This window comes from Phaseolus vulgaris, chromosome 6 (assembly GCF_051622355.1).
Source record: "Phaseolus vulgaris cultivar YP4 chromosome 6, ASM5162235v1, whole genome shotgun sequence".
NCBI classification, from domain to species: domain Eukaryota; kingdom Viridiplantae; phylum Streptophyta; class Magnoliopsida; order Fabales; family Fabaceae; genus Phaseolus; species Phaseolus vulgaris.
The window spans coordinates 2,828,513-2,847,679 of NC_143503.1; the positions used below are offsets into that span (position 1 = coordinate 2,828,513).

The following is a 19,167-nucleotide window of genomic DNA, read 5'->3' on the forward strand; positions in this document are numbered from 1 at the left end:
ATTTATTAAATGTTTTTTTTATTATGCTTAAATGAATAAATTAGATTCGTAGTTGAATTACAACAAGCTAAATAATATAACAAAAACTAATGGTTAAAAATTTAGGCTTTCTAAAATATAAAGACAATATCTGTTTTAAAATAAAGACTAAAATTGAAAAAAAAAATTATATTTAAATCTATTATTTTGTTAAAAATTAATGCCCCACCAAATTATATAATCAAAGATTAGCATTGATTCTACCTTAACATTTTCATGTTTAGATTTTATTCTCCCTCAAATTTTCTCCTCATAGTATTTAATACTTTCCTTATTTAGTCCATCCTACATCAAAGAGTGTATAGTTTGAAAACTCTTATATTCTAGGATTATTATTTTAATTACAAAGGAAAAATAATCATATTTGGTAAGAAAAGAAACTAAAAGATCAGGTTAACCTTTAACTAAGTGATGTGAATGTCATAGACAATAGAGCAAAATAGGAACATCTGTAGTTTTCCCTATGCTTTGCAATCATCACCAACCACATGCAACACCTTTTCCTTCAGTTTCTCTATTATCTGCAGAAAACACAAAAGTGTCATTGTATTGTAGAAACATATTCGGATGTGGTAGGGTTCCATGAATCATACCAAAAGGGAATTATATGCCCATCTTCTGATGGAGCTGGCAGCATTTCTGAGGTGAGAACAGTTTGAGGAATCAAAATTCAAATAATAAGCAGAGTTTTCGTTAGCATCAGCAACCCATATGTGGTTTGTATGGTCCTTTTCCTTTTTTATAAGATTACATAAACCAACCTGCATATAATCAACATACAACTTTCATCAAACTTATCGACACACGTTTTGCAAACTAGACACCTTGAACATGTGACATTGACATTCTATTTGAGGTAAAACTTGGTTCGTTCAAATTTTATCTAAACCTATATGTTCATACGCTACAATATGCTCAGAATAATGAGATAACATTTTTCTGCTGTTATAAAAGCTAAAATGATATTAGTAATAGGTTTAAAGTTAATTGGTGAAAATAAATAGTAACCATATCCATAATGCATCGTAAATACCGTAGATCCTGCAAGGTTGTAGTTGAATAGTGGAAATGATGAATCATGATCAATCAAGGGAGAGCAAAAGCAGATAGCAAGCAAGGAGTTGATTAACTTTTCTGACTGTAAACCATTCATGATGGATCCATCAGTCACAAAAACCCATTGCTTCTTTTGCTGATTTGATGTATAAACTCTTCCCACATGCACAACATATGCAGCAATGTCAAACTCGCTGTGTACATAATGACAAGACAATGTCAAATATTGCCGAGCTATATATTTTTTTAATCAGATAACAGAAAGATACATGTAAGCAGACTAGAGCATCAACACACTTGGAAAGAGGGATGTCACCCAAACTTGATAACGGGGTAGATTTTCTTCTGCGGAAAAATGGCCTACAAATAAAAAAAATAAGGATTCAGAATGTTCCCTACACAGAATATAGCCAAGTAAAAATTCACTTTTCCCCCTTCATGTTATGATTGTTAGATACCTAAACTGTTCTCTTGCATTAGAAGATAAAGGCAACCACTTGGTACAAGATCCTCTAGCATGCAATTGAAGGATATCAAAATCAGAACTTGATGGCATGAGTCCTGCAACGGCATATGCTCCTCCTTCCACCAACTCCAGAAGCTGTGAATTAGTTACACAAAGAAATTGTGTGAAATCAAGTGACCTCCACAAAATAGTAATTACAACAAGGTAATAGAATAAAAAAGAAGGAAAAGTATCAAAATTAGCTTGGCATGCATTAGAAAAACATTTGCATGCAAAGCTAAAACCACAGAATTATTGACTAGTTATTAAGACAAGGGAAATACAGCTAATCCTTGCGGCTCACCAACCTCACCTGCTTCTCAATTGGATTCCAGATTGTTACTATGCCTTCTTTAGGTTTGTCCTGTCGAGTTTTATAAGTTAATCCAACTACTCGTAACTTCATTAATGGCGTGACTTCTCTATGTCCCAAGCCAGCATCTTTCAAAGCTTTTTCTATTGATTTTTCCTTTTCTGACTGTCTGATTGCCTGAAGACGTATATGAAATCATAAATGTCTCTCTGCATATAGACTTCTGGGAAGATAGGAAACATAACCTTACATTTAATTTGGCCTTATACGCAGCAAAAGAACTAAGCTGCTCTGGACTCATATCTGCCATTAGGAATTCAGGTTCTTCTGCTGTCTCAAGCATGTTATAAATCTTAGCACCTTCACTATCACTGTCATAATTAATGTGTGACCTTTCCTTCTGATACTCAGAAATGATGCCATCTACAACAGCAGAGCGTCTGTCCATATAGGTGATCAGTAGTGCAGAAAAACAAAATTCACATTATGGCTCTAAAAATAACAATTGCATTAGTAAGCACCTAAATTTTTTTTTCTGGCTTTCCTATTTACACACCACTTTCAGATCATATGATATAAATTTCCTGTTTTATTTTATTCCTATGCACTCCATTGTGAAGCTAAACAAATTCAAATTTACTGTGGCAACAAAAGGTTTGTGCAAGAAATATTTAGTTAGTTAAGTTGGTCCTGATGACCAGAAAGTGCATCTATAGCCATCAAATTATATCATACTTCAGGTTTAATATTTATGAATCAATGCATACAAACAGTTCAATAGCAATTAACAAAAAGCTTTTCTCCTATTCTTGCTAATAAGCTCAGTTGTTTTATGGCTTTTCCACCATAAATAACTAATTCCCGTTCTACAGAACCAGTTAGACCACATGTTGATACAAAATTTGGGAAAAAAATCAGTGTACGCCCGTAGAGAAAAGGTCATTCCAAAATTTGCTCATATTCAAGAGTTCAACCCAATACCATTACAAGAGGTAAATATATCTGAACCTATAAATCCTAATTCTACTGTGACAAACTTCCTTGTGATGAAGCATTTGCATAGAATTTAGATCTGCCAATTGCCCTTAGGAAAAGAACTAGAGTCACAACTAAACCCTCTTACCCTTTAGCAAATTATGTATCCTTTGAAAAATTCTCTCTTACACATAAAACCTTTCTCACAAGCCTAAACACCACAACTATAGATTCTTCTGTATTTGAGGCATTAATTGACAAAAACTGGAATTAAGTCATGGATGGTAATGGCTCAAGGAATATGTGAAAATCCCAAGCAAAGTGTGGTAGCTAGGTCTAACGTTGAAGCAAAATTCCAAGCAATGGCTCAAGGAATATGTGAGTTGTTATGGCTAAAGATTATACTGGAAGACTTGAAGATAAAGTGGGATGGACCTATGAAACTATATTGTGACAAGAAATCTGCCATCAACATAGCTCACAACCCAGTACAACATGATAGAACAAAATTATATTGAAACGGATAGGCATTTTATGAAAGAAAAGCTTGAAATGAAGCATAGACACGAATACCATACAGACACAGGGATACTGTTAAATTGAAAAATACAGGACATATGTATATTAATTATGTTATTTAAGGGTATTTTATATTTTATAGTATAATATATTATATTTATTTGAGGTTACTTTTTTCATTTTAATATGATTATTATAAAAAATATTATCTTTAATAATTTTTTTTCTTAGGTAAAATTTAATAAAAGTTTAATATTATCTTAAAATATTAATCTTTAATAAAACTTTAATTTACTATTTGAAAAATATTTAAATTATAAAAAATAATTTTATGATTGTAATTTAAAAATAAAGTCAAATAAAAATATAATTTTTAAATTATAAAAATATAATTTTTAAATTATAAAAATATACAGAATATTATATAATTATACAATAAATCATATTCATATTTATATTTAAATTGAAAATTATAATTTAATTTTTTATTTTTTTTATCAACAAAGAATTATAATTTAAATAATAATATTAAATTTAAAATAAAAAGTCATTTTTGTCTGAACCCTCATCCTCTTTGCTTTCTACCTCTTTCTGCCTCAACTCTTATCCCTCTTTCTACCTCACTACTTGCCATTGCCACCACCACAAAACTTCCCTCCACCACAGTGTCGTCTTTGTCCCCACGCCGCCCAACTCCAAGGAAATTCTGGAGATTGTTCACATTCCCTCATCGCCCCAACTCATCAACCTCCCGCCTTCGAAGGTAGAAGCCCGCACCACATCGTACTGTACTCAAATGAGGAGACTAGGGGAGCCGTGAGCTTGTGAGAAATAGCAGCAACTCATGGCATCATTTTCTCTTTTCTCACCAATTTTTTGTGTGACAAACATGTCCAAAGAGGTGGACTGTGTCATCTCTAGCGTGTCCAAAAGTTGGGTTTTGTGCAACCCAAGGAAGTGTGTCTGATACCATGTTGTGCCCGTATCCGCCACATATCTATGTCTGACATGCGTTTTGCGTAGAAGTAGAGCTCCTAAGCCGTGTCAGAGCTTCATAGGAATTATATCCAAGCGAGGAATGGAGAATACTTATTCACCAACTTAAGGGGGAGTGTTGAGATATTTTAGGAAGTTTCAAATTTTATTCTTACTAGTTTTAGATTTTAGTGTTGAGATATTTTGTTGTATCTTGTTTTTATTTCTAGCATAATAGTCCCACAATCTAAGGGATTTTGTTTATTAGAGTGGCTGTTGTTTACTTTTGTTGAATGTAACAAGCTTAGCCCATATTTATATTAATCTATTATTATGTTATTGATTTTGTTATTATTTTCATTTATAAATAAACATCCCTATGTGTGTATTTTACACAAGAGATATATTTTCTTCACTTCTTAACATGGTATCTAGAGCATAAGGTTAGGATTTAATTTTCTTTGGTGAACCCATTATTCACCGTCAGCCACCACCTATTGTTGTCGATGTCGTCGTCGAAGCTACCTTCGTCAAAAACTTAACAAAGTTGTCATAGCCATAATCTCGTCGAAGCCACCAGAGCCAAAATCTTGCCTGAAACTCGTCGAAGTCGTCACTGTTGGAATCTCATCGAAAACTCGTCAGAGTCGTCATCGTTAGAATCTCACCCGAGTCGCCCTCATCGGAATCTCACAAGAGCCGAAATCTTGTTGGAAACTCGTCGAACCTGCTGGAGTCAATATGTATACTAATTATGTCAATGCTCATCTTTTAATTGACAAATTGAATGAAACTAATTATGACGCTTAGACCTCAAATATTAAATTATGGCTTAAGAGTCAAGGTTATGTTGATCATCTAACCCAATTTGTTCACAATGTTGCTGCAGATGAGGCATTTTGTTGTTTGAAAATTGATGTATTGTTATTAAATCTACTATCCACTCATCTTTAAAACAAATTTTTTCATGCTTTTGAGACTTGTTCAGAAGTTTGGGAACAAGCAAAATTATTATACACCAATGATACTCAAAGTCTTTATGGTGTGTGTCAAAATCTCCTTACTGTTGCTCCCAAACGTCTTGATGGTACAAAGGCTGAATATTTGGTAAACTACATGCTTTTCTTCGTGATATTAATGAATTATTACCTCCTACCTCCACTCCTTCTCAAGAACTAGAGCAACGATCCAAGTTCTTCGTGTCATTGCCTTACATGGCCTCTCTGATGATTATTCTCATGTCCGTGATCAAATTTTGGGATCTCCTGTTGTTCCCAATTTTACTTCTACCCTTTTGTGTGTGCTAGGTAAACACATCACTGATATACCTTTTCTAGTTGATGACTTTCCTGTTTTAATCTCTCAGTGTTATGATCGCACTCGCCCTTCCAAGAGGGTAAAGGGTGTCACAAGTGTGACCATTGTGGCAAACTTGGCCAAAAAATTGATCAATGTTATGCCTTACATGGTCGTCCTCCTAGATCTGTTGCAGTTGCCCAAAATGTTCTTGTGCAACCTTCTATGATGGACCATACTTCATCTGAAATCTCACGCCAACCTACAATTTTCAATGAATTTTTGAAATGGTATGAGGATCGTCAGAACTCTAGTTCCACTGCTTCTGTTGCACATTAGGTACACCTTTTGTTGGCCTTACTCACTCCAATTCTCTTGGTCACTGGGTTCTTATCTCAGGTGCCACCGATCATATTATTGGTAATAAATATTTTTTTTCTTCTTTGTCTACTTTCGCTTATTTACCATCCATTACCGTGGCCAATGGCTCTAGAGTCTCATCCCATGGTGTTGGTACTATTCATTTTTTTCCTTCTTTATCTATTGATTATGTTCTTTATGTTCCTGGGTCTCCCTTTAATTTATTATCCATTAGTTGTTTAACTCGTTCCATTGATTGTGTTATTTTTTTACCAAAGATTCTATTTGTTTACCGGAACGAAGTTCAGGACAGATAATTAGCATCAAATGTGAGTCTCGTGGTCTTTACCACCTACGAACATTTGCACATGTTGGCACGGTTATGGATTCTCCATCTCTCATTCATGCTCTACTAGGTCATCCTAGTCTTGCCAAGATGCAACACCTTGTTCCAAGTGTGTCCAAAGTATCTAGTTTGTCTTGTGAGTCGTGTCATTTAGGTAAACAAAGTCACAGTTATTTTCCTAGTAGTGTCTCATAACATGCTTCATCCTCTTTTGCCTCAGTTTACTCTAACATTTAGGGACAAAGTCATGTTAAGTCTAATTTAGAGTTTCACTATTTTGTTACTTTTATTGATGATTATTTAAGATATACTTAGTTATTTTTAATGAAATCTCGTTCTAAGTTATTTTCTATATTTCAATCTTTTTATAACAAAATTAAAAAACAATTTGGAGTTTCAATTCAAACAGTACGCACTGATAATGCCTATGAGTATCTTTCTCATTATTTACCACTTTTATGAAATCTCATGGCATTCTTCATCAAACCTCATGTGCTTATACCCCTCAACAAGATGGAGTGGTTGAGCGCAAAAATAGACACTTTGTTGAAACTACTTGTACTATGTTACTTCATAGTGATGTTCCTCAACATTTTTGGAGTGTTGTTCTTAGTGCATGTTATCTAATTAATCGTATGTCATCTTCAGTTTTAGAGAATAAAATTTCTCATTCTATTTTATTTCCTCATGAACCTCTTCATCCCTTACCAATTAAAGTTTTTGGGTCTACATGTTATGTTAACAATTTTAGTCCTGGTCTAGATAAATTATCTGTTAGGTCACACAAATGTGTTTTTTTAGGGTTTATTAGATCTCAAAAAGGATATAAATGTTTTCCACTCTCTCTTAACCATTATTTCATTTCTCCAAATGTCACCTTCGTTGAGTCTTCTTTTTATTTTAAGTCTTTATCTTCACCACCTGTCTCCATCTGAACAAGTACATATTCCAGTTGTCTTTGATCCTCCTCTTGTGTCTAGTGTGCCTGAAGATTCTCCTCCTCCACCACTTCTCCAAGTTTACATTCGTCATCAGTCTTCCCATCGTCCACAGGATGACTCTCTTTTAGTGCCAGATCCTCCATCTCTTTTGGCTCCGATAGTTGAACCTGATATTCCCATTATAATGCTTTAAGCTACCATCGACTATCTCAACCTTTTTATACTTGTCTTTCGTCTATTTCTTTTGTGTCTTCCAAAGTCTATAGGTGATGCCTTAGCTCATCCTAGTTGGCATCAGGTCATGCTTGATGAAATGAGTGCGTTTCAAAATAATGGAACTTGGGTCCTCATTCCTTTACCTTTTGGGAAAGTTGTTGTTGGTTGTAGGTGGGTCTTTGCTATTAAAATTAGTCCTAATGGTACTACTGATCGTTTCAAAATTGTGGCTAAGGGTTATACTGAAATTTTTGGTTTAGACTATGATGATATTTTTTCTCCAGTAGCAAAGATGGCTTTAGTTTGCTAATTCATAGCCATGGTTCCTCTTCAACAATGGCCTCTTTATTAACTGGATGTCAAAAATGCCTTCCTTAATGGAGATTTGCAGGAAGAAATTTATATGGGCAGGGTCTCCGTTTGATAGAAGATCTACTTCCAGATATTGTGTTTCTAATGGTGATAATTTAATTTCTTGGAAGAGCAAGAAACAAAATGTTGCAAGATAATGTTGAAGCGGAATATAGAGTTATGGCTTCAACTACTTGTGAGCTTATTTGGCTTAAACAGTTACTCAAAGAATTGCAATTTGGAGAAGTCAATCAAATGACACTTATCTGTGATAATTAAGTTGCTCTTCATATTAGTTCAAATCCCGTCTTTCATGAAAGAACCAAATATAGAGATTGATTGTCATTTGATTCGAGAAAAAATTGTGTCTAGAGGCATCAAGACTGGATTTGTTAATTCAAATGATCAATTAGGATATATTTTCACTAAACCTTTACGGGGACCTAACATTGATTATATTTGTAACAAGCTTGGTACATATGATTTATATGCACCAAATTTTTTTTTATCATCTTATATGCCCCAACTTGAGAGGGAGTGTTAAATGTAATGGGCTTAGCCCATAGTTTATATTATTCTGTTATTATGCTATTGATTTTTTTATTATTTTCATCTATAAATAAACACTCCATGTGTTAGCTTAGCTGAGATGTCAAGTTGCATAGTGATGCCTAACACGAAAACTTTATATAAAAAAAAAAACACTCCATGTGTCTGTATTTTACACAAGGGATATCAATCCTATATTTTCTTCACTTAACAATTTCCAAAAATATCCAACTCATATAAGTACATATATCCAGTGTATGTAATGAGAAATAATAAGAATTTATTCTATATCAAACTTGAGAAAAAAAACCAACCCGATGTTAGACACTAGGAGTTCTACGGAAAAGAAAATGTCATGAACCCTTCCACTACCTTTAGAGGAAGAAGTTTTCAAAGATTAACAGGCGCAAAGTTACAAAGAAAAGGGTTGTGTTTCAAATGTGATGAAAAATTTGGTCCAAGCCATGTTGTTCCAACACACAATTACATGTTCTAAGGATAACTAAAGGCGAAGAAGTGGATATCAAGGGAGACAATACAGTGATTAAGGAAATCATCGAACCAAAAGAACTCGAGTTATCTATGTGTAGTATTGTTGGTCTCATGTCATGGGAAACCATTAAATTGTGGGGTACGATTGGAAAAAAATCAACCATGATCCTTATTGATTGTCGAGCCTCTCATAATTTCATTTCAGCAATGTTTGTGCGACAAGGTCTAATAGAGCTGAGAGACAGAAGAAAGTTAGCCTATGATGGGGGTATGCCCTTAGTTGTTGTTGGATATACAAGGTCTAAAAATTCAACAAGACTTTCACATCTTTGATCTTGGAGGGGTCAATCTGGTGCTAGGAATGGCTTGGAAGGCTAGTTTGGGAGAAATAAGACCATATTTCCAAGAATTAACTCCTAGAATTCTCGTGATGGAAAGGTATCACACATAGAGAGACTTGAATTTAACTAGAATGGTGGCTTCTTTCAACTCTATTCTCAAGGCTCTATGTAATCAAGGTCAAGGCTTCCTAGTGCAATAATATTCTCTGCAGGTTGAAAGCAAAAAGCTTGCTTGGACTGAAGCAGTTTTGGAATAATATAATTCAATCTTTCAAGAGCCACAAGGATTACAACTTCATAAAAGACACAACCACTGAGACTGAAGGAAGGGTCTCATTCCCCACATCAAATTATACAAGTACCCACACTATCAGAAAAGCGAAATTGAAAGGTTGATAAATGATATGCTCAAATCTAGCATAATTAGACCAAGTATCAGTCCTTACTCTAGGTCTGATCATGGTGAAAAAGAAAGACAATAGGAGACACTTTTGTATGGATTTTCGAGCTCTTAACAAGATCCCTATACTAGATAAATTTCTTATTCCTATCACTGATGAATTGCTTAATGAATTGGGAGGGACAGTGATTCTTTCTAAGTTGGATTTAAGATCTAGTTACCATCAAATTAGGATGTAGGAAGAAGACATTCACAAGACAACTTTTCGAACTCGTGAAGGCCATTATGAGTTTGTTGTTCTGCCTTTCGGACTTACAAATGCCCATTCCACCTTTCAATCTCTTATGAATGAGGTGCTGAAACCTTATTTGCAAAGATTTGTTCTAGTTTTCTTTGATGATATTTTGATTTACAATAAGAGTGAAGATGAACACCAATAGCACTTATGACTTGTTTAGGCATTATTGAAGAGGAACCAACTTTTGTTGATAAGAAATGTACTTTCAACCAAAATCAAATGGAGTATTTGGGTCATATAATTTCAAAGAAAGGAGTGGCAGTAGACCCACAAAAAATTGAAACCATGTTCGATTGGTCAATACCTAAGAATCAAATTGAAACCATGTTCGATTGGTCAATACCTAAGAATCTTAAAGCCTTGAAGGGAATTTTGGGATTGCCTGGGTACTATAATTAGTTTGTCAAGGACTAAGGTAAGATAGCCAGACCTTTAACTCAATTGTTGAAGAAAGATCAGTTTCGGTGGAATGAAGCACAACTTGCCTTGGACAAAATAAAAATAAAAATTGGTGGTCGAGTTGCCTATTTGACCATCCCAAATTCACCAAGATGTTCACTATTGAAACGAACATGTCCAACAAGGAGCTAGGAGCAGTTTTGGTCTGCATTTGACACAACATACAGATAACTTTTTTTCTTTTTATAGAATTTATAAGAGAAAAAACATAATTACAAAATATTGATAATTACAGAATATTCAATTACCCATATTTTAGGCAAATAACATGAATATAGAACCAACCTAACAATTGATCTAAATATCCAGCAGTACTATATTTACAAGATTCTAACAGGATGAATATTAAGAATTTAAGATATTGCCCAGACGCACAGTATGATAAAGGTGCTGAAATGTTGAGAGGAGGAAAAAAGAGTAATTGAAGTCTGCAGGCAAGTTCGGCAAGTTAGTTGCTGAGAAGGGATTTTACATGAAAGGGGTTTCCCTGTTAGTAACGTGGGTTGTATTGGAGTAATTTCTGTTATTGTGAGTATTCTCCCTCTGAGGAGCTGCTACTGTGTTTCTTACAAATATCAATAGATACAGATGGATAGTCTAAGAAGTTACCTCTGATTGTACAACTCTGTCCTTTCATTCTCCATCCTTTCTGACATGACAACAGACCGTCCACTGCTTAACCTAATGAGTAAAACAATTATCAACATTTTGCATTGCATTATTAGATTACATATCTGAAAAAACAATTTACTGCACATATTTCAAGTGAAATTATAGGACACACTTCATAAGAATACATTTTACATTGCATAATTAGAGTATATTTCTGAAAAGTAATTTATTGTAAATATTTCAAGTGAAATTAAGACATACTTTACTAGATGTTACCTTTCCTTGTAAAGAATGGGATATATGTGAGTAATTCCAGCCAATGTTTGTGGTATTAGACCACCATTGCTTTTTATGCATCTGAAAGCCAAAGGAGGACCAGCAACCTTACCTGCCAATCAGCTTAAAAAAATAAGCTCAAGGATGATCTTTTTCTGTAAAATTGACAACATTAACATCCACTCCACATAATAAAAGATGCTTACAAAATCCTAACCGTTCTGCCCAGTGAGCTCTGTATGTTCCATTTATGTGCAGCAATAAACTAACTGTTGATGATACCTGAAAGTAGAACAGATTCTTCAGAAATCATCTAACTGGATATACATTTATTACTTAATTATATTATTAAGCCGTGAAAAACCTCAAGGGGTGAAACTGGCCCATTCCAGCCACATAATCCTGCTCCTGAGAGCTGCAAATATGTAAACAGAATTCCACATTATCAAAGTGGCACAATCAAGGAAGGTAACATAAACAACAAATACAGACAACACATTACACGGAGCTTCTGTCCCACAAATAATCTTCCAGCAGCCTGTTGCTTTGACAATGGAACATCTAAAATAGCATTCATTGAATACCTGCAAGGAAAAATCACTGTGTATCTCAGGGACCCTCATATGTGTGTGTGTCTATATATATATATATATATATATATATATATATATATATATATATATATATATATATATATATCTTGCAAGACAGTGAGATAGCTGAAATTCACACCATCCATCAGTTAGTTCAACTTTCACTGCTTCTGTTTTTTTAGCCCCTGATTTTGTCTCAAAACAAGTCTTACTTTCCACTACATAACTAGAGTGAATACTTGAAATGCATAGAATCATCACTGAAGAAGGCATTGCATCTCCTTCGAGAATTTTCTTGATGGTAGACCGGTGCCCATGATTCCCTTCTCTTTCATATCTACACCAAATGTTATGTCATCATAAGTTTTATTGTTTTTATAGAGACACAGTATGTTGCCTTAGAGAAGTCACATGCCTGTACTTCAGTTCCTCAAGCACATTTGATACAGTCAAAAAATTTCCAGCTGAACTAGCTGGATAGTATCTCTCATAGCATGCCAATTTCCAGACAATCCACTTGTAATGATTTGTGACCCACCTAGCAATGTGCAATAGAAGTGTAAAACTAAGATGAAAGGATTGTTTGTGTAGCAATACATATGAAAAACAGAGAGAGAACATTAAGTACCAAACTCACCTACACTATAAATTTTAACCATAAAAGAAATTTCACCGAAAAATATATTTCCATGTCATTCAGATAACAATTGAATATACTAAGTTGCAATAACCTTCTGGCACACTTCAATACAACTAGCTAACTTACCTAACCTAGTACAAATCAAAAACCACATGAGAAAGTTACTCCTTAACACATTTTACAAATACTGGAAGCAAGAGTTCAGGGTAGAAGCAATTTACTCTTTAGTAGCAAAATGCATGGAAGCTCCGTGGAGAGCCAATAGATGAACAAAAGCTTCTGCTCCCATGCCATTATCACCAGATCCTTTATGAAACACATACTTTTCTGCGTTAACTGATGTCACCTGTCTACTCAGGTTGGGAAAACACTGAAACAAAATTCATTCAGTGCACAGAGTGTTGCCTGTACCAAGATTATTAAATCCTCGCAGAAATATACAGATTACACTCACCGTTCTCTTTTCCATTGGACGCCCAACAAAATAGTCCTTGATGTACACCCTCGGATAGTGAAATGGATATCGGGTAGAAACCTCTCCTTTGCATGCAGAAATACCAGAGGACAGTTGAGACAAATCTGAAGATCAAATACCTCAGATAGCTATAGCAACTAACAAAAATTGAAGAAATTCACTGAAGATTCTAAGTGTATGTTTACCAGGAGGAGATTTTCCAACATCCTGCTCTAAAAGGGCTGAAAAATTGGAACTGCGTGGCCTTTTAAAGGGAGAAACAGTTAGACACAACCCTAGTCTCCGCTTTCCACTAGCAGCTTGCCTATTGTTAGTTGTATCCGTGTTAATGGTATTGGAAACATCAACCAATGCCCTGCGTATTGCCACACCCCTTGTATCTACTTTTGAAGAAAAACCATTCAATGAAGAATCATATACTACTGAATTTAGTGTTTGGCTCCCGCCATACAAAGGCTTGTGTCCACAAGCATTGGTACTTTTCCAGCCACAACCACTCTCTTCCCCAACAGCATCAAACTTCTTTGCCAAGTTAATCCCATCACCTTCACAAGGAAACTTGGTTGACAATTCTCTTTGCCTAGAAGACTGCAAGGGGAAAGTAAAACTCTTCGTCTTAAAATTGCTACCTGATGTCACCGGGCGAACCAAAGGAGTACTACAATCACTAGGAGCAGCAGTGTCAGTTTGTCTCTTCAACGGAAATGAAAAGCCTGAATCACCGACATCCCTTCCTTCAAACAAATCCCCCACATCAGGATCACCAAGAAGGCTCCTAGCACGCTTCAGCGCGTCACTGGAAATGGATATAGATCTTCCACCTGCAGTGTGAAATTTAATCGGAGCTTGCTTGAATGCATTCCTTTCCTCAAAATTATTATTCAATGCATGAAGACCCTCAACAGAAGGACTGTTGATAACTGTATGCATCTTCAATTCAGGTGATTCTTCGTCTTCTTGTAGTTTTTGCTTTCCAATTGTTTCGTCAAATGCCCGCAATTTACTTGTACTTTGGATATTACTATCAATGGTGTCCAGCAATGTCTTTGCTCTAACCAGACCTATAGAAGATATGGTAACTTTTTTCCCAGAGCCTGTCGTAAAAAGCGAATTAGAGAAGCTGAAAGTTTCATCCATTGCACGCTCTTCACCTGCAATTTAGTAATCAGGATTTAATATGTTAAAAGCAAGTTAAATAATCATTATGATACCTGAATGTGTTGCACTTTGTACACATTCAGAGACAAAATCAGACCTTTCATTGTTCAATGACTAAATCATTATTACCAGTCTAAACATTCAGGACCAAGACGATCATGTACCCGTTAAAAAATTTAAAAAAAAAAAAAAAACTTTTTTTAATAATTAGTATATTCACTGGTTTAGATTGAGGAGGCATAACAACACCTCGAGCAACGGCGTCGTGGGAGGGGAGAAGGGCTGATGAGCCTGCGAAAAAAGGATCGGTGGAAGAAAGTAATTAAAAATCAAAAAGAAAATGAGAAAGAAATTTGAAAATTTTGGATTGAATTGAGAAATTGGAACCTTGGAGAAGAAGATCAGCCATGGAAGGAAGGGGAATGGGAGAGGGGAGAGGAGTGGGAGAAGCATGGGAAACGTGTTGGGTGATTTGCCAGTGGAAATTGTTTGGGGAGTGGGAGAGGATTTGCCATGAACACATTGTTTAGGGTTCTTGTTTGGTTCGAATTTGGGAGAAAGGAAAGATCGTTGTTAGGGTTCTTGTTTGTTTTAGAGAATTTGGGAGTGGCGGGAATGGTTGCGTTCTAAGCTGAGGCAGAGGAGGGAAACACAAAGTGTTTAGAAACAATTTCACTTTCACCGCCATCATCGAAACTGGTATCAAGTATTATGAGATAAACATTTATTTATTTTTAATGTTTTTAGCCTCGTTTTTTTTGTTTTTTCCTCTAACTATTCAAATTGAAATCTATTTTATTCCTAAAATTTGTTAAATTGTAAAAATATTACTTTTAAATTTAGTAACTCAAAAATAATTTATCTGAAAATGTATTTAGCTAATAAATTTTTCATATTAATTTTTTTGTCTTGTCTCTTCACAAATTCATTAGGTTAGATATTTGATGATTATATAGTTAAATCTAATTTTTTTGTCATGTAATTAATTTCTAAATTAGTCAAGTGGTCAATTTTTGGATTATTATATAGTTAAATCTAATTTTGACTATATTCATGGTATAATATCATGTATCAAGATTCTCGCAAAGAGTCTCAAGTGACTATATATTTGACTTTTAAAAAATTGTTTCAATCTCAAAGTATTCAGTATTTCCATTATATTCACCAAAATAGATTTTTTTATTTTAAAAATATAAATTATTTTATTATCAATTTTTTTCGTCTAATATTAAGATAAATAAACTATTAGAGAAATTACCATATTATTTATATATATTATATTGACATATATTTATATCATTTTTTTATTTTTATACGTGGTTTCATTTCTTTATAATGATAGAAGCTCCACTTCACCTATATCATTTTTGTAAGGGTTTTTTTATTTGTATGCATGGGCTTCAATTTTTTTCACTTACCAATTCAATTTTGTCTTGTTTTTAAATTCCACAAATTATAAGATATGAAGAGCAATGTTATGCATCGATAAATAAGACTCACTGCAACTATCTACAACATTTTGATTAAATGATAATTCATTTACTAAATGTTTGTCTTCTTATTCTTAAAGTATTAAATGGGATTAATATTCTTCTTATCCTCTACAGAAAACCTTTTTAGATTGAGTGTAGAAGGGGAAAAGGGGTTATTTATATATCCAAAAGCCCTCTTCATATTGTAGGGAATGTGGGACTTAAAAATAAGGTAAATTATAGTTGCAAAATGAGAAAATTTGGAGCACCTACATGTCAAACAAGACCCATACAAAAACGTCACAAAATGACTTATTCTAAGTGATGTGAGATTTTTACTATTCACAATCTTCTTCTCTTGTGTTTGGTCGAATTTAAGCATAACTTCTAGGGTTTTCTGGGTAATTTTCAAGCCTAACAAAGTCCAATTGAGGCTCGAATGAAGCTCACATATGCCTCTACAGAGTGTTATACTCTTCAATTATAGAGTTTTGCTCCATAAGGTTTCATCTTTTTTATCCTTTTAGTTAATGATTTTGAGAGTTGATGGTTTCCACCAAACTATGTATTTATTTTAGTCGAAAGAGCAATATCATGGAGAAATAAAAAGGAGTTTGTTATTATTGTATCCACCATGGAAGTTGAATTTGTAGCATGTTTTAAGGCTACAATTTAGGTTAGTTGGTTACAAATTTTATTTCAAGGCTTGGAATTGTCAAAAATATTGTTAAGCCACTGAAAATGTATTTTGATAACTCCGCAATAGTATTTTTCTCTAAGAACGAAAAATACTCTAAGGGTGTTAAACATATGGAGTTAAAATGTTTTATCGTAAAAGAGGAGTTCAAAAATAAAGATAGTCAATAGAACATATTAGCACAAAACTTATGATTTTTTACCCTTTAGCAAAGGGTTTAAAGTATAGTCTGGTTCATCTTATTCATTTGGTGTTTTCAATCGGTGCAACTTGTTCTAGATTCAATTCTGTTCAGTTTGATATATTACATGTAGCATTTGTGTTTCTATCTGTGTTCTTGATTTGTTCTTGCTTTCCTTTCAATTCCGCCAAGTGTTTGTGATAAGGACATGACACTCATTGTTCAATGAGTTTGGCTTCTCTCTTGGATGGCACTATCCTCCATTGAGATGACCTTAAGCCTCCTTAAAGTGTTGTTTCTTGTTAAGTGTCTATCCAACTCATATCAATAAAACATTAACACATAAACAAGGTTCACTCCCTCACAAGAATGTCTGTTTCTTTACCCTACATTAGGGATGACAAAGTGGGCTTACCCGCCCCGCACTTGGCCTGCAAAATGTGGGTCGGGTTGGCCCGCCCCGCGTAATGAACGCGAGATGGATTCTCATAAACAAAGGTACACATATTCTCCCTTTAATATATTATATAATTTTAAAATACTATTTTTGGTTTTCTATATTATGCAATTATAAAAAATCGTTAATTTTTTATGTTATGTTTTTACAATGACATCATCATCAAAAAGCTAAAACACAAAGTGTTAGAATTATAGGTGATATGAATCCTAATAGAAATACAGTAAAATTGGGAATTTAGGGTTACGGAACAGAATAAATTCAAAACAGAAACAATAGAAACCTGGATAAAGGAAGGCGCCACAAACAAAGTTTGATAAGCCTAAGGATGATCGCCACAAGAATTGGTGGATTCTTGATAAGATCGCAAGATGTAAGGAAAAACCCTAGCAGAGAAACACTCTCTAAAATTGTCAAAATATTCGTTCCCCTATTCTGAGTTCCAACAGTGTATAAATTACAAATTTAGCTAGAGGTCTTTTCTTGTTTGTAAGAAAATAAGACAATACTACAATCCTTATATTTCAAGAATGATCATTTGTCCTAGTGGTTAGGTTGATACTCTGTACTTGGTCTTGAGTTCAAATCCTAACTCCAAATAAAATAATAATATTATTTTATTTTAATATTCCAATCTTGTTGTGCGTTTAATCAACTTATGCAGTAAAATGAGACAAATCAGACACATTAAAAGTGCTACTCATATTGTACTTACTTGGAAGATCAATCTTGTAGGCATTGTCATTAGGTTGGAGCTTGGATTTTCTTTGTCTAGTTAACATTTATTTCCTCATGTGTACCCAGACCCCATCTTCAGGCTCAAACATTACTTTCTTTCTTCCTTTGTTAGCTTGCTTAGAATAACCTTCAACCTTTTTTTTCAATTTGTGCTTTGACCTGTTCGTGTAGCATCTTTATGCTTGACAACAGAAACGTTAGGCATGGGTAACAAGTCTAATGGAGTTAAAGGATTTAATCCATACACAATTTCAAATGGAGAACAATTTGTTGTGCTATGAACAACCCTATTGTAAGCAAACTCAATATGAGGTAAACATAATTCCCAAGCTTTCAATTTTTTTTCAAAATAGTTCTAAGGTACCCAAAGTTCTATTCACTACCTCTGTTTGCCCATCTGTTTGGGGATGACAAGTAGTTGAAAACAAAAGTTTGGTACCTAACTTACCCCATAAAGTCCTCCAAAAGTGACTTAGGAATTTTGTATCCCTATCACTCACAATACTTCTTGGTATCCCATGAAGTCTTCCTACTTCCCTGAAAAACAAGTAAGCTACATGGCAAGCATCATCAATTTTTTTACAAGGAATAAAATGAACCATTTTGGAAAATCTGTCAACAACCACAAAAATTGAATCTTTCCCTCCTTGAGTTCATGGCAAACCCAATACAAAGTCCATTGAAATATCAATCCAAGGGCTATTAGGAATATGTAAAGGAGTGTACAAACCTTAGGTTTGACTTTTGATTTGGCCTTTTTACAAGTAATGCAATTTTCACAAATCTTTTGTACATCACGTTTCATGTGAGGCCAATAAAAATGTTGATGCAAAGTGTCGTAGCTCTTTTGAACCCCAAAGTGCCCCATTAGCCCTCCCTCATGTGCTTCTCTTACTAAAAGATCCCTAATGAAACATTTAGGAACACACAATCTTTTCTACTTAAACAAATAACCATTGTCCTTAAAATAGCCATTGGTACTAAACTTTGTGCAAGCATTATAGATTTCAGCAAATTCAGAATCATGTGGATAAATATCTTTTAAAATTCAAGACCAAACAATTTTGTTTCAAGAGTAGAAATCAAAACATGTCTTCTAGACAAAGCATCAACCACAATATTTCCTTTTCCTTTTTTATGCTTAATGACATATGGAAATTGTTCTAAAAATTCAACCCACATGGCATGTCTTTTATTTAATTTTCCTTTGCATTTTAAGTACTTTAAAGACTCATGGTCACTATGAATCACAAATTCTTTTGGTAAGAGATAGTGTTGCCATGTTTGTAATGATCTCACTAAGGCATACAATTCCTTATCATAAGTGGTGATCCTGCCGGTTGACTCGAGTGCAAGAGTCTTGCCACGTCAAAGGTATCTCCCTCTGGATCGTCTTTGCACCACGCTAGCTTCCGTCCTTCACACCTCGATTCTCCT

At 34.3% G+C, this 19,167-nt stretch overlaps 1 protein-coding gene across 4 annotated transcripts; it reads right to left on the reverse strand.

Annotated features, from left to right (window-relative positions):
* Positions 1 to 237: 237 nt before the first annotated feature.
* LOC137830951 (protein BREAST CANCER SUSCEPTIBILITY 2 homolog B) lies at positions 238 to 14,889 on the reverse strand. Of its 4 annotated transcripts, none has more exons than XR_016521656.1 (19): positions 14,573 to 14,839; positions 14,435 to 14,476; positions 13,213 to 14,178; positions 13,007 to 13,131; positions 12,774 to 12,922; positions 12,328 to 12,450; positions 12,052 to 12,249; positions 11,812 to 11,903; positions 11,684 to 11,734; positions 11,526 to 11,601; positions 11,320 to 11,431; positions 11,041 to 11,112; positions 2,164 to 2,353; positions 1,914 to 2,090; positions 1,554 to 1,696; positions 1,393 to 1,455; positions 1,073 to 1,289; positions 633 to 800; positions 238 to 560 (listed from the first exon to the last, which is right to left on the reverse strand). XR_016521656.1 is itself a non-coding variant. In XM_090303670.1 (19 exons), exons 1-19 carry the CDS (start codon positions 14,706 to 14,708, stop codon positions 501 to 503), a joined length of 3,150 nt encoding a protein of 1,049 aa, XP_090159796.1. In that variant the 5' UTR covers positions 14,709 to 14,889; the 3' UTR covers positions 238 to 500. The 4 variants fall into 4 exon arrangements, 2 of the variants coding, with proteins under 2 accessions (XP_090159796.1, XP_090159797.1); XM_090303670.1 differs by having other exon boundaries at positions 11,822 to 11,903; positions 14,573 to 14,889; XM_090303671.1 differs by having other exon boundaries at positions 11,822 to 11,903; positions 13,007 to 13,092; positions 14,573 to 14,861.
* Positions 14,890 to 19,167: the final 4,278 nt, after the last annotated feature.

Excerpts from the sequence above, each read along its gene's own strand:
- LOC137830951 (XM_090303670.1), bottom strand. The coding sequence starts at position 14,708 with ATGTGTTCATGGCAAATCCTCTCCCACTCCCCAAACAATTTCCACTGG. Across the intron at positions 11,602-11,683 it reads GGCCAGTTTCACCCCTTGAG|GTATCATCAACAGTTAGTTT; the intron begins GTTTTTCACGGC and ends TTCTACTTTCAG. Across the intron at positions 2,091-2,163 it reads CGTATAAGGCCAAATTAAAT|GCAATCAGACAGTCAGAAAA; the intron begins GTAAGGTTATGT and ends ATACGTCTTCAG.